The following is a 16,132-nucleotide window of genomic DNA, read 5'->3' as shown; positions in this document are numbered from 1 at the left end:
AGTGGGCCTCAGCTGTGCAATCTGTGCTGTTCAAGCTGTCCTGCTTTATTCGTGTTGTTAATAACGTTTAATTTTGATTAAGCATGTTCATAGTTTGGTCACGCTCTTTATCCAGGGTACAAAAGATGAAACTTTAGTGTAGACACCTGGAGAATCCTTCATTCCGCAGCCATAGCCCCAGGAGGTCACACCATACACAACCCAGCTTTCCCCCGGACGCTCACACATCAGTGGTCCTCCACTGTCCCCCTGACAGCTATCGATGCGTTTCTGTTCCTGGATGTTTCCAGCACAGAGCATTCTTCCCGTGAATCTTCTTTTATAACGCTCTTCACAGACCCTTTTGGGCAGTAAGGGGATGGCAGCTTGTTGTAATGTTCTTGAATAAGCCCTTCCTGAAAAGAAGACCAAAATTATCCCGCTGTGGTGCTTTGACTTGGAAATATAAACAGTTTTTAATCTGGTTTATACCATCAATCCTTCTCACTGTTTTGTCATTAAATACATTGAAGTAAATACTAAATACTGAAAAGAACCTGTGCATTGAATATAAGATTAAAATGCTGAAAACACTGTAAATGTGGAGAGCAGGTTCTTTCTTTTAAACCTAAAAGTTTCATATGTAGCTTTACTCTTCGTCAGTGTTCACTGGATAATTCCAAGGCTAGAGTTTGTTTTAAACACATTTTCTGTGATTTTTAGAGGAATGTATATCCCTTCAATGGGGAAGCCAGTTCTTGAGGTTTGAGCAGTGGAGTTTGAGGCTTTAGAATTAATTTTTAAGTCACCAGTTCAAAATTAGTTTTGTTCAGTGGTATTGCACCATCTGTCAGTTTCCAAGCAGAGCATCCAGCCAACCTTTGTGATGTGAGCCAACTAATGCACACATGCTTGCTTGTTCATCCCCTCAATTGAGGAGCTAGTATTACAGAGCCTGAGTGTGCTCTGGTATACATTGGCAGTATCATTGGAATCACTTGCAATCTTGATACCTCATTATGTCAGAGTACTGCTGAAAGTTCAGGCCAAAAGGAATCTTAATTTTGTGGAGGTGACCACAACCTGTTCTTGGAATTTTTTTCTCTGTAGTAATTACCATCTTAAAAGTTAATAAAATGGATTTTCTTTTCTAACTTGCGGCTCTTTATTTATTTATTTTTTTTCAGTTGGAAACACGGAGCACTAATGCCAGTGGATTATTATTATTATTTTAGTTAAGATCTTAGTACTCGTGAAATAAGTATGACTCAAATATTAAAAGTGAAATTTCAACTGAAGTACTGCAATGATGTAATGTCTTACCATAATTATAGGCAATTATTGCAGTGTCTAATATTAGTTTCCTTAAATAGATGTCCTAAGTATACAGTATTGCAGAACTTTCAGTGAATTGTGTAAACTACTAGGCAAGACTGGCCAATTGGCTAGGAATTGTTAGCAAAAAGCAACAACAAAACCCAGCAGACCTACAAGTCTGTCTCCTTATTTGTAGTGCAATGACCCAGTCTTCTGTGCCTATAGATTAATATGTAAGAGGGAGAATTGATACTTGGCCCTGCCTCCTTGCCAGTTTGAATGTATCAGAGAAACAAAGGATCAAGTGTGGCTGCTACCTTCTGCTGTATTCAACCCCACAAAAATACCAAAGTAAAACATGGTTACTAACCTGTGAAATATTTTAGGGACAAAGATCATTGAAGAATAACAGCCTGAAAGGCAGCTAGCTGGTTTATTTGAGAAGCCTGGACTGCAGATTGCATTGTGGCTCTCAAGTTTTGGCAAGATGTTTTCTCATGTAAATACAGCAGGCTAGTTGAAAATGATGATGATAACAAGACAGACTAAAAATGTTATCTGAAATACTGCTATGCATATTTTTTCTATCCATGTTTCTATCAAAATGAGTAATCTTTCTAAAATATTCCTTGTTCTCACCTTAAAATCCCTAAATATGAGAGCTGTTAGATATGCACTGAGGCAGAGTGTGATGATCTGCTATCTAGCATGAGCTTTGCAACAGATAAGCTTTTTGTTCTCATTTGTTAACCTTAACGAGGCTAGTATACTGACTGGTTTTATGATTTAGAGCGACATAGTTAATTGCCACTTTTCAAACACAAACCAATTTCAGTAAACCAAGTGTTCTGGTTTAAGGATCAGGAAGAGAAAATATTTCCATGTATAAAAAGAGTGAAGTTGTACAATTTTAGGCATTTCCTTATCTTAAGTATATATATATTTTTTTGTTTGTTTGTTTGTTTGTTTGTTTTGTTTTGTTTTGCTTAGGAAGCAGCGTCAGGTAATGTGATCAGTGTGTGGAAATCACTCTATTTTTACCTGTGTCACCCCATCCAGTGATGTAACAGTTTGGAGCAGTTTTCTGTGGTCTCTCTCTCCTTAAGGGCAGGCAGGCAGGTAAGACATGGGTACTGAATCTGGCACACTGTTCCTCTGGCCCCTGTAGCCTTACTAGTGCAATGTCATAGTCGCTGCTGTCAGGCCTGTACTCTTTGTGCATCACAATCTCTTGGACTCCTATTTCTTCCTCGTATTCTTCTGGTACCAGCGTATGATAATCTCCAACTCGCACGGCATAGTTCCTGGTGTTATTGCCATACCTGACAATGAGATTAGAAAAAAACAGGGCTCACTCATGCAAAGTCGGATGCTAAGCATACCAGCAGATTGGGTCAATGCCTTCATTGCTCGCATGTAACAATATCAACATGTTATTTTAAAAGAGTAAAACTGTTTTCTCAGGAACTTAGACTGAAGTACAAGTGTTTCCTAGAGAGCTGCATAGAACTTGGTTTGATGTTTCAGATTAGTTTATGTTCCTTTTCATATATTTGCACAGGCAAGTTTTCTTATGGCCATCTGCCATTACTGGCATTTACCTCAAAGGTGTGAATATGGCATGCACTGTAAATATACTTAGTAAGGGTAATCCAAACTGCCAGTAATTATAAGGAAAGCTTGAATACTAACACTACTGTGGTGCCCTAAATAACTACTGCAATGAGAACAGTATTCAAGCTTGATTTGTAGGTTGTTTGCGAAAATTATTGAAGGAAGAAAAGTGCTTTTTTAATGTTAGAGACATCACCAACTAGATAAAAATCTCTAATGAGATTAATGACTGTTGACTTAATGTTGACTAATGCTATATTATGGAAAATTAAGTGTAAGTGAATTATAACCACCTATTCTCAAAGTCACAGGGGGCCTGTAAGTCCTAGATTTTATATGTCTATATGACCTTGATCCCTTTAATGTTTTAGATTAAATAGTAAATACCCTAGAGATTATTACTGTGGCTGAAATAACAAGTTTTTGTCCATGCCTTGGAGATTTGACATGTGCAGCTCTCCTCAGGAAAATGCAAACAAGGGAGTAGTTTTGGGTGTATTTATTTATTTTAAATCTGGCTAAGCTAGCCCAAGTATTTTTGCTTTGACTTCTCTCTTTCCCTGTATCCTTCAGCAGGAAATTTGTAATGTAATATGTGTTCAGAAAATACTCCACAATGTTCAGTCACTTTCTAATCTATGCTGTCTTTTTTTTTTTTTAAGAAAAAGATCAGCAATGTGCTGGTCTCTAAAGCACACTAAAACTTTCTTAGGAAATAGCAGACAAAGCAGCAACAGTACAGAGTGCTTTGGAATAATAAAACACTGAATATTCTAATTGCAAGTTGCATCCATGTCTACCTGCAGAGATTTATTTGTCAAATTCGGTATGTTTCCTTGTATAAACAAGATTTCACTTCTCAGCTTGGAAGATGGTTGCAGACTATGACCAAACATTTACTCATCAGAAGATGGCCTGTTATATAGGAGAAATGAAATCACTTGTCTAGCAGGAAAAATCTTCCAGGTCATCCTCAGAAGTATATCTGAAATGCTCACTGGTTCAGTCACTGCATTTTATGGTTAGAAATCAAAATTCTGTATCTGTAAGTGAAGAGTTGCAACTGATGCAGTCTTGATAATATTTACAGAACGGTTTAAGCATGTATTTATGTTGCCTCTCTTCTCAGAGAGGGGATGAGAAAAATAAATTCATCCAAATACATTGCTTATTTCCTCCTGCAAAAATTGCTCAATCTAATTTGCGTTTCAATGTGTTTATCTCAAAGATTTAAGAACAGAAATTCTTATCTGTGTGTGCTGCATCACTAATAACATCCTTCTGTTTTGACCACATTTTATAATCTATCTACATTAGTTTTCATTAGGAATTTCCATTAATAATCAGGGCATAAATAAGACATTAGAAAAAGCAGAAGCACAAGTCCTGCTTCTCAAGGCAACTTAGGTCTAGCTCCTTGACTATAATATTTCTTTGTAAGCTTGAATGTCTCTCACTCTCTTGCATGAGATCTCACTTTATCTTTTCTAGATTATTTTGCCTGCCTTTTCCTGTTTTAAAAGCTTACTAACATCTCGCAGTTCCTTTCCTGAAAAAATACATGGAAAAATTCCATGGAAGTAGGTTTGGCATTTGATACCTTGGTTTTACTTTTGTTTGCCTTACGGATTTATCTCAGAGTAATGAAGGTTGATAGGTCTGAACTAAGTTTTTGGAGTCAGTTGTATCCATCTGCATTTGGCCATATGAAGTATGACATCAGTAAAATCCTAGCAAAACCACAGCTTTCTAAGTTGTAAACATTGATATAAAAATGTGAGAATTAGGGAGGAAATGCCTGTTTATCTACTTTTGATAAGTAGTAATAGAGAAATCATTCTGATTCCACAGTTTAATCCTGTGTTCTGCACTCTGCTGTATCTGCAGTTCAGTACCTATGTGTTAAATGATCTCTCTTGTCTTCTCACATGGAGGTCATACAACCTTACAGGCACTTTGTTTCCTAGAAATAGCTTAAGATTTCTGAATTGGTAGCAGCAAGAGAAACTGCCAAATCAAGGACTCTTTGGCCACCTTTCTCATGAGAAATGCCCAGAGTGTACTTATTTGACAGAAAACATGCTGTTGTGATATGTGAGGCAGTTTGAATGTGCTATGAAAACTAAACTGATCAAATGGCACCTCATTTTATTGTATGAGTCAATCAGTGCATTGGTCCTCTGTGTAACTTTGGTAACAGAGATATGTAACTGAGAGCACAGCTCCGTGCCCCTGTACAAAGAGGAAGAAGTCTGTATAGAGACAGCTGAACGGTCAGGGTGCACAGTATCAAACAACTTTCTTTCACTTTTACAAAATCTATTTGTAGAACACAAGTAATGCTCAGAATGTAATAATACAGGGATGGATTATGCAGCTGGCTGAGTACTTCTCCGGTGTCACCTTGAGCACAGGGTGATTACAAACAACCTCAGCTGATGCATTAGCTAACTCTGTAGGATCTATTTTCCTTACAGTAAATTAGAAAAGGAAGCTGGCACAGAAAGTACTTTCCTTATTATTGCAGTAAAATTGCCTTGTATTATTTTCAGTTGAAATATTTTAATGTAAATGCAAACACCCCACTAAAACAGGAAGAGGTATGGATTTGTTACTGACATCTCATTCAGTTATATATTTCTGCTCAAATTTCTTCACTGTGTGATGACATTCTACTCATTCCACTTCTGCAGTAAATGATACAGCAACTGAGCCTGGTGAAATAAGTTGAGCTATAGTATCCTTTGATAAGCAGAAATGCTAAATAATTCTGTACTTTTTTTTTTCTTTGCTACAGTCGCTGTTTATAACTATTCATCTTAATGGCAGTGAAAACTATTTTAAATAGGATTCTGTACCCCACATTGTATTGCTAGATATTGACTTTGAAAGCTTGAGAGTAATATTTTACTGATTTTTGGTATATGCCTGAGTGGAATATTAGATTGGAATACAAATATACAAGGTAATTAGCATGAAATATATTTTACCTGATGTAGTCTGCTAGAACCATTTCCAAAGGTCTCTGAAAATACTGTCTCATAGTTTATATAGTTAGTACATTTGGCTCCATGCAGCAAATCACATGTGAGTACTAGGCAGATGGTTTTTAGTTTCTGAAAGTTTTTTACAGGAAATAAGTACCTGCACATTCTGTATTAATCACTGTCTACAAGAACATAAAGAGTTTTTATATATATATACTAAATCACAGCACTTGGCACGTGTGTATTATCAGTAGTCGAATAGAAGTATGGCTCTGAAATAGAGAATTGAATTTTCCCTGGTATAAATCTCTTTTTTTAATGTAATGGATGCCTCTATATTTTACTTTAAAGGCCTTATCCGTAACATCAAATGCATGATTTATTATATATATTCTGTCCTCTACATTTAATGACATTTGAAAGCAAGAAGGGGTTGTGTATTTTTTTAAAACCTGATAGAAGTCAAGATTACAACATCACAAGTGTATCAGGTATTTATAATTTACATGAGAAATGAAACACCTCTTTCGTAAAATGATTTAGTAATCAAAAGATCTAGATTTTTGTTTGTGTTGATTCTTTTAAAAATCGTCAACAACACTGAAACAAAAGAGAAGAAGCACAAAGTTGTTTATGATTAGTGAGAATGCGTTCCTGTCAGCCAGATATCAGTATAGTAGAAAACTTGCTGCTTCTATTTAACGTTAAGTCCTTGATTTTAACAAAAGGAAAGGTGCTCCATTTAAGTACTACTGTTTTTCTTTGTTACGGATGCTGCTAATTTAAGAATAATGAGGAGTGGAGATTCGGGAAAGCACTGTTTTTAGTTATGTAATAGAATGAGAATTGCTGCTTCTCCTGTTAATGTGTGAAACTTTTTTAGCTTCTAGTGAGAGGCTCAAGGAGCAGCCTTTGTACAGATTTGTCATACTTCTGTGCACTAATGCACACATAAAACATACACGTTTTAAACTGATGTTTTTGTCTGTGGAAGTTAGTATTTCTTCCCCTGTAGTATTTGCCAGTTGTTTAACTATCGTGTTAGAGCATCAGTACACAAAATAAGTGAAGAAGTCCACCATCATGCAGAAAAGGTTCATTTTTTTCCACAGTAAAGTTGAGCTCACTTTTGTTATTTAAGTAATACTCTGATCTCCAAGAAATAGTATACTGGACTTTCTCTCGTCTCTCCGTGACAAATATGTGAAGAAGGTATTTGATCTATAGGTAGCTCTTGGAAACCTATCCTAGCCCTAAAGAAAATCATTCTGAGAGAATTAGGAAGTTCAGTCCTCTCTCTCCAGTGCCAGCTGAGAACCAAAGGTATCTACTCTTTTACAGTAAACAGTAGTTGATCCACAGGCTGCCCGAGTTGCATGCTTAGAATTGGGTTGCAGTTTTGAAAGCAAAACAGGACTCAGAACAGTGTGGTCCCTCAGACTACATGTAACAGTTCTACAATAGCCTGTTACATACCCCTGTATGAACATGGTGTATGGGCGTATGGATGTATGGTGTATCACAGTGTACTGTGGACCAGCATAGTGTCTGGAATGAGTGTGCCTTGGAGTACATTGTTGTGATTTGGAGCCCGAGTAAAATAAACAAGCACTGGGAAGAGCAGATCATGTATTCTATGGGGAGTACTTACAGTAAGAACAGTTACAAGCACAGTAGTAACTAACTTGGTTCATCAAACTTATGAGTGTTCTAATGAGTTTCCAATGAGTTTTCTAATCAGATCTTGATGTGCACACAGAAACTGTTAACTGCCTTCCCGTGACCTTCCTTTTTTCCCTGTGCTTGAAAATGAAGCCATTTTATATAAGGTTTGGTGATAGCAGCTGAAGTGCTTTGATAGTTCCACAGAAACAATTGAGACATCAGAAAAAAACAGGCTGTAGTTTATGGAGTTTGACCATTTCAGCTTGAAGTGCTACTAAGGAATGTCTTTCACGATTTTCATGAAACATGAAAACAAAAAGATATACATCTGGCACTAAGTAAAAGTAACACTTTAAGCGAAGTAAGTATAATACTTTATATTGTAAATTAAATAAGTATTTTCTGTCTTCTACAGTATGGTGCAAAAGGAAAGGCTCAATGTCCAAAGCTTAAACATTTGCAGTCCACTTGGGCAAAACTTAGCTGATTTCCTCAGAACTGCAGTGCAGTTCTTCTGTGCTTTTATTTCAGCCTTTACTGCAACATTCTGTAGGAGTTCAGTGAAATAATTGTTTTGAAAGCTTAAAATATTACACCAACATACTTTGCAAATCGGCATTATTATACTACAGTAACTTCATTGACAGTGAATTCCCGATATCAAATATACCGAAAAGAGCATGTAAAAAACTGAATAGGAGAATAATCAGTAACTATGTTTCTGCAAAAAATGGGGGAAAGCATTTAGAAAAGCTAGATAATAGCTTGATATTGAGAACTGCAGAAGAAATTAGACCAAGGAGATCAAATGGCATTTACAACACAGTGTAAGTTGCAAACTACATGGAAAGAAGCTGAATTTGGCATAGTTTACTATATATCAATGTCAGAAAAATATACCAGCATAGCATCTTAGGCAACTATTTCTCTGTTTGAGGTTTCATTTTTACCTAGATGTCTGCAAAAGACACAGTTCTTTATGTTCTTTGAAATAATAGAATAAGGCAGTTGCTCCAGCCTGTTTGCAAAGAATAAGCAAAACTGCTTGGTCTCACTAGCATCCAGTGTATGGATTTACTTTCCTATTAGACTCAGCAAAATTACTAAAACTATTTTACCCTATAATGGGCTTTGTGGGACTAGTTCAGCTAGTCACTGAAGTAACACAAATAATTTAGTGAATAAATGTATATTTTACTGAAGTTATATATATATTACAGCCACTGTGTTCAATGTTTGTTTGGTTGACATCATTATAACCAGAAAATTGTAGACTGTGGTTTTATTGGAATAGAGAGCTGTGTTAAAATGTCAGAAGTATTGCCTGAACTTTTCCATGGAGATGATAATGTTTTTAATCTCTTGGATTAGAGGACATCTAGAATAATTTTCAGTTAATTTGTTTATTTTTATCTGGTGGCAAATGAAGTTTAATTGAGTTTTTTTGTTGTTGTTGTCATTGTTTTTTTTAACCAAGGATTTAACTCTTATGAGCAGTTTCAATGGGCCTGAACCAGAATGTTTTTGCCTACATCCAGAACTTATATATAGTTTGAAAATACACTTTATCACCAAAGGGAGACCAACCTTTTAAAGCAATGTGCAGCAGTGAGGACCCAGCAGCTGCTAATGAGAGTAGCACCACACAAGAGTCTTCCATCCCCGTGAGACGATTTCAATCGCAGTGCAACCTGCCATGGCCAACCGCCCCTACAGAGAACATAGACATTGTTTTGCGGGTACAGAGATAGAAGAGTAAAGTAGCTTGTCAGTTACCTTGAATGGAAATCCCATATAGCTTGTTTGATTAACATAGTTTACAAAACATATTATGTGTTGTCTAGCAGTTGAGAATAACTTTATATTCCTTCAGTATTCAGAACTCTTATTTAACAATGGTCAGGATTATGTTATGGATTGTTTGGGCACCCAGCATGCTGGTTACTTTCTCCCGCTCTGAATTATTTTTACTTTTTCTTCTTTTTCTTGTATTTATTTTCCCAAAAATATATTCAGTGAGTTCCTTGCCAAATACTCTCCAAGTCAGCAAACCAAAGATTTTTCTGTCAACTGGAGAGGGAAAATAAAGAAATTTCTTGAAAAACTTATTCCATCCTCCTTTCATGTCTGCATCATGATCTGCTTTGTTGATTCTGAACTGTTTGAACATGGACGTTTACAAAGCAGAGGTCTAAAGCAACTGTAGAAAACACAAGCACCTTTATTCAGGCTGTGATCATTTGTTTTGGATAGGAGATAGCATGGGATATATATCTGCAGGCCTATTGAGATAGGACAGATTAATTTCAGTGGAATATGGTATCTGAGAAGAGTGAGTGGGGGGAAGGAGTGAGATTCATCTGTAAGCAAACCCTCTCTTAAGATTCTGTGAATATGTGTGATTACTCACAATTGTTAAGAAAATAAAGTCCACACTTCCTATGTTGCATTTAATAGTAGTAGTATTTAACTAATCTATTTGTGTTCATTAAATGCAAACAAAATGTATTAACAAAACAACTGCTTTATAGCTGCATCATCATCAGAAAGTTCTATTTTGTGAAGGAATATTAGGTGCTGGCAGTGATCTTCTTTCAGTATAGGTAGCATTTATATCCTCATACCATATTCATAGCTCTTTTCATGTAGTTGACACCTTGGTGTCAAGATATCCTTTGAAAATAAGTGAAATGGCTATTTTGAAACTGAGAAATTAAATCTGATGCAGGACTAAACCCATGAGTATCGACAGATTTTCAACTAATGGATGTTTTTGAATTTCCCACCAAATCTGCTTCTACCTAATGATAAACACAAACAAACAAACAAAACCAACAACAGAATAGCATAGTCTAGGCAAACAACTTACGGTAAACAGACCATGCCCAGAGCAGGGGGGTTGAAACTAGATGAGGTCCATTTCAACCCAGGCCATTCTATGATTCTATGAAGTACCTGTGTTAGACACTTGATGTTGAAAATGGCATTTCTTTATCAAATATTTACCGTAAAGAATTTTTCCCACCAATTATTCGCTTTTGCCGACGATGTAGTAACCTCAGTCCACAAACAGAAGCAAGAGAATCTAAGCCAGAAAGGGAGATACAGACAACGTTAAACTCAAAAAGTATCCATTCTATCATGACAGTTAGCTAAAAACCAGGAAGACTGAGGTTATTCTGTTTCATGGTAGTTTTTAACAGCCAAATTTTGCTCCGGGAAAGTACATTGAATTCCTTATAGCTGAGTATTTTTCATTTTCATTTTTTGACTGTTAGAGCAATTTACAGTTGTGTTCTGCTTTTCAAGTGTACATCTGGAGTTATTCCTAGACTTTTCTGTAGGGTTCTTCCTTACCTGGTGAAAGTGAAAGCAGATCTTGTCAGACCACGCAGGTTTCAAAGCTCAGCCCAAGATACATTATACCTTGAAAAGTTGAGAGTAACTCAAAGAAAAGTTGTATTTTCATATCCTTTGTACAAACATGGGTACTGTGAACTATTGTAGACGAACACCCTGTATCACTTGAATAGTTTTCATGACTGGTTTGCAGAGCTGGCACAGCAGTAAGGTGAAACAGTGAAAGCATATAATTTCCCAACAGTTTTGTTTCTATAAATACATTTCATATAACTATCTCCTCTATACGGTGTGATTTCTGGGTTCCATCTCTTCCTACTGTGATGGTTCCCCGCCTGAACTTGTTCATCTACTGCTCAAAACAGGACTTCACCTTTGTTGCTGTTCCCAGGGACCTTCTTGCCTAGGTGGTCACAGATGACACCTGCATCCTCACTGTGACGGCAGTTGTGTGTTCCAATGTCCTGCTTAATGCAGTCTGCCAAGGATCTCTCGCTTCCAGTACATTTTACATTATCCACATGGATTGGGCCTTTGCCTTCCCCAAAATATGCCATTGTCCTTGCTCTTGCTGGACCTCTGGAAGCAAAACACATATTTTTTTTTAAATCAAAACCTTTTGAGGCACCGTTCTACATTAACTCAGCTGAAATAGAGTTTGAGTAGTGAAGATATCAAGGTTTTCTTCCAAGTCCCGTTACTGATTTATTAGATGATAAATTTTCTTCTCATTGCCTCTGTTACTCTAGGAAGCAGGAAAAAATAAGTCTAACAAAATTGGTACAATTCATTAATGTTTTAAAGGTGCTTTTATGCCTCTAGTTAGAATGCACTGTGCTAAGTATTTTACATTGTAAAGGCATTACAAATATCTGCAATAAAGCAAAATATGTGAAAGCTGCTTTTTGGTAATCTTTTTAATCCTCATATTAGACAGCATCTGTGAATGCTAAAAATATTTTTTATGGTCTGATTCCCTCAGTAAGATGGACCACTTAACTAAGAAAGTATCTTTGCAGGGTAGTAGGAGTTATGACTTACACATCATTTGATGCTAAAAATTATTATTAATATATTTCATTATCCTGAGTTCAAGTCATGTCATTTTTTTAAGTGCACACCTGTAGTTGACTTCTAAAACTGCAGTGTAATTGGAGAAAGGAAGAGAAATGTAACTGTTGCAGTACTAAAAAAAGGTTGAGGGTTGGATCCTTTGGAGGCCATATAAACCAAGTAAGGTTGGTCCATTTCTGCAAAGCTTCAGTGTGTCTCGATTCACACTGGACACCTGCAGATAGGCAAGGATGTAACAACCATCTTTTTTCAATTATTCTACAAATTAGTAATTAATGAACAACTACAGAAGTATGAAAAGTTGTGACTAGGAAATATGCAATTACAGGCAAAGAAAGGAAGATGAGAACTGCAGAAATGTGAATGTTTTCTGCGTTGTGTGAAACCTGGATTGATTGTGTGCAACCTGCTTTCTCCAAGCACACAAGACTGACTTTTGTCCCAGAAGCCTACCTAGTAAAGCAGGCAGAAAAGCCCCAGCTACTTAACCAACTTTTTGTGACTAGAGTACACATCTGTAGTTGACTTAGGTAAGTTGATACATGGAGTGCTATAGGGACTCCTAGATATTTCTAGTAGATACTTAAGTTTGTACTAGAACACAGTTTCTGCTCTTATTCTCAAACATAGTTTCTACCCTAGAATGTCCAAGAATTTAAAATGTCGAACTTTTGGGAAGATTCAGTAATCATCATCAGTACATGGTACTTGTGGTTTAACCCAGCTGACAGCTCAGCAGCGTGCAGCCATTCTCTCAGAATTCCTACAGTAGGATGGGAGAGAACAGAAAAGGGTAAAACATGCTGTCAGGGCAGTATGAGAAACTCTTAGAAAGTCCTTGACTCAGTGTACGCACTGCTCAGCAGCAACTAAAATGTCCATGTGTTGTCAATATTGTTTTTTTTTCCTGAATCCAAAACATAAGCTCGTTCCAACCACTATGAAGAAAATTAACTCTATCCCAACCAAACCCAAGACAGTAGCACTTTAATGCATCTGCCTCAAAGCACTTTTTTTATAATCCTATGCTTGTAAGAATTAGTATCAAACCTAAGTATTTAAATGTCAGCTAAGGCATTTTATTGTGGTTTGAAGTCCTGATCCTCATAGATTGCATGTAGTGCCATGTAGCTTTAGCAACAACTGCAGTCCGCTGTATGAATGACCTCTTGAATAATCAATCCTTTATCCAAATGAGTGACTGAACAAATACAGTTCAAAAATGAACAAAAAAAAAAAAAAAGAATCATGAATTGTGCCTGTATTTATTTAATTTTGTGACTTTTGTGATAGATGTTGGTTTCTATTTAATTTGGTATTCAGAATATGCTTCATAATACCTTGAGAGCCATTTTTTCATATATGGTTTGAGAGTAAGAAAGAAGCACAAGTGGAAAAAAACCCAGCTGTCTGTAGAGAATTGGGCAGTTTGCTTTCGGTGTGTATAAATTAAAAGATTACAGGTAGGCCTGGACACCTACCTGTGCAGCCTGGTCTAGGGAGCCTGCTTTGTCAGGGGGGTTGGACTAGATGATCTCTTGAGGTCCCTTCCAACCCCTACAATTCTGTGATACATATCAGTTAAGAGCTTTACTGATATTTTGTTGTGATATAATATACTGAATTCTAAATAATATGTGGCACTATGTTACAGTTTTTTATTTTAAAATGGTAAGTTATGATTACACGATGTTAAGGACAGTAGCTCTGTGTATACAGAAGGATAACTGCATGTACAATTAAATGCCAGAGTACAAAAAGAGAGTTTAATGATGAAGGTGTATGAGGCAAGAAAATATTTCTTCTAAATCTCTATTTTTATATCTTTTTTTATATCTGCAGTGTTGAGGAAGATATGTGAGAAATACCATTAAGAGTTGATACAATTCTATGAGTTACATACTTTTATCAGGCAGGGATTCTTTGTTGGGGAGAAATTCTGATGAGTCATACTACTTATAAAGTTTCTTCATTCTGGAAATGTGGTTGTCAAACTCAAGTTGCCCACATTCATAGAATTCCTAATAGAATATGTTATAATTCAAACATGAAAGTAGGACATACAAGCTTCCTCCTTTTTTGAACTTGCGCATAGAAAGCCTTCCTTATTTGGATTTCTTTATCACATATTGAAGGGCACAGGATTTCTAAGTAGGAAATGGCTTTTAGAATTCATGAATTATAGAAAAGCAGGAAAGGGAAGCATGCAAACCAGCTGACAGAGGTGATACCACAAGGTCAGCTGTCCTTAGACTTTTTAATTTCCATAGCCACCATGTATTTACCAGATAATCCAAAGCCTTAACTGGCTTTGAAACCAGTATAGGTCAATCTTTGTCTAATGAGTTTAGTATGATTCGATTTGTCAATCACAAACAATGTGTCTCTTGCTCCAGATATTTTCTTTTGTGTAAGATACTCTAATTGCAGATTAAATGTTGGATGAAAAATGCTCTACTCCCTCATACTCATGGGCAGCTGATCTGTTCATGTATGGTATTAGAAAATACTGGGACAGCACAAGCATGTATTGCAAAATCTTTGCCTGGTTTAGGTATTTCTGTATCAAAATACTAGGTTTCTGCCTTAGGGCATGGCTCTAAAATTGCTCAGGATACTACTTCGTTGTGAATCACCACATTATACTTGCTGCTCAGAATCAGTATTACCATTGTTAATAACGCTGTTAATCAAGAAATCTAGTTGAGTAATTCAGAGGACCAACTACCCTAGAGTACTTCCTTTACTGCAGTAGATAATGTTTGAAGCTCTATTGGCAGGATATTTATTTATTCGGGGTGGAATGTGAGTAGAAACGTATGTTCTTATAAGCCTGACATAAATGAAGAGGATCCAGTTTTATTGGCACAGTTAATTATAAAAGTGCAGAGGATTCTAAAACCTTCTTTTCCTCTTTGCTTACTCTATTAAAATACTCTTTTGTACACTAAACTGATCCCATATTAGGTAGTACTTCAGAAAGGCTGATATCCTTAGCATTTAACCTGCTATTCTTTTTATGTTTTCAAGATTTTTTTCTTCTCATGTTCTTTATATTATGCTTTCCTAACATTAGTCCTGTTTGACAAACTAGATTATAATGAGGCATCTTTAAAACTGGTATTGTCTTAAATGTAGTGATTTTACCCACTCAGAATTTTTCTTGTTTTAGCCTCATTAAATTCAGTATTAGACACTTTGGGAGTTCCCCCTGGGAAAAGGTCATAATGAAAAGAAACAACATTCATCAACCCCCCAGCTCAGGTATGTGAACCCAGAAGCCCAAATCTTGCTTAGGAACAGACAAGTGATCACTGAATATATTTTTAATTTCAACGAAGTGATTTGTTCATAAACTCCCAGGCCAATACGCAATTTGATCTCATCACTGCACATAATAGTGTAGTCAAATTTGTGAAATGCAACTGTCTAAACACAGGGCTGCCAAGATCCATTTCCGACAAGCTTCACCAGTTTGTGGAACCTAATTTTAGGTTTCAAAAATCTGTTTCTTCTAAGTCCTTCAGGAAACATATATTCTGTTGTATCCTATAATCTTAAGCCTTTGGTCTCTCATGGCAGAAATTCAGAATCTAGACCACTGTCTGTCTTTGCAAAGACTTGAAAGGAGTAGGTGGGGATAAATGATTGAGTCTGATACTCTGTGGGAGAAATACAAAAGACCAGAGAGGCTGAGGATGGAGCAGACTAAATGAATGATCTGGTAGGAGATAATACAAGTAAGGTTTTGTAGTTTTGAAGATGCAGCCTGCTACTACTCACAGTATTAATATGTTGTGTTGGTTGTTTTTTTTTGTTTTTGTTTTTGTTTTAGAAGAATATCAAACACACAACTTTTTAAAAAGTGTATGTTACGTGATGAGGCATAAATTGATGATATTTGGTTGCACAAACTTTGTTACAAAAAGCTTGGTTTGTATTTTTTATGTTCAGATTTCTTTACAGATGCAGTCAGAGAAGATGTTTCACCAGTGTTCTTGAAATCTTTCAGCTCATATTAGTTCTGCTATTTATATGTTTGTCCTTTAGTTGCTGTTATCTGTACTGCTCTTCGGTATTCTTGTGAATCTCTTCCAATTTGGTAAAACTATGATAAATATGATTCATAAAAAGCA

At 36.2% G+C, this 16,132-nt stretch overlaps 1 protein-coding gene and 2 long non-coding RNA genes across 3 annotated transcripts in view; 2 read left to right on the top strand and 1 right to left on the bottom strand.

The window, feature by feature from the left end:
- Nucleotides 1-16,132, top strand: part of LOC136048925 (uncharacterized) — a 109,800-nt gene that overhangs the window by 4,193 nt on the left and 89,475 nt on the right. The gene's annotated exons all lie outside the window — the stretch shown is intronic.
- PRSS12 (serine protease 12) overlaps nt 30-16,132 on the bottom strand; it is a 38,645-nt gene continuing 22,542 nt past the window's right edge. The window contains exons 9-13 of the mRNA XM_065736833.1: nt 11,296-11,501; nt 10,569-10,647; nt 9,150-9,272; nt 2,338-2,618; nt 30-395 (exon numbers count right to left, since the gene is read on the bottom strand). Of these exons, the coding sequence (XP_065592905.1) occupies nt 88-395; nt 2,338-2,618; nt 9,150-9,272; nt 10,569-10,647; nt 11,296-11,501 (997 nt within the window). The 3' untranslated portion in view covers nt 30-87. The remainder of the gene's footprint in view (nt 396-2,337; nt 2,619-9,149; nt 9,273-10,568; nt 10,648-11,295; nt 11,502-16,132) is intronic.
- LOC136048926 (uncharacterized) overlaps nt 2,325-16,132 on the top strand; it is a 29,073-nt gene continuing 15,265 nt past the window's right edge. The window contains exon 1 of the long non-coding RNA XR_010622241.1: nt 2,325-2,415. This is a non-coding gene — a long non-coding RNA (uncharacterized LOC136048926). The remainder of the gene's footprint in view (nt 2,416-16,132) is intronic.

This window comes from Cyrtonyx montezumae, unplaced genomic scaffold (genome assembly GCF_038088225.1).
Source record: "Cyrtonyx montezumae isolate F1298 unplaced genomic scaffold, pur_monq_1.0 scaffold_2, whole genome shotgun sequence".
Lineage (NCBI taxonomy): Eukaryota > Metazoa > Chordata > Aves > Galliformes > Odontophoridae > Cyrtonyx > Cyrtonyx montezumae.
This window is presented reverse-complemented; position numbering and strand designations above follow the sequence as displayed.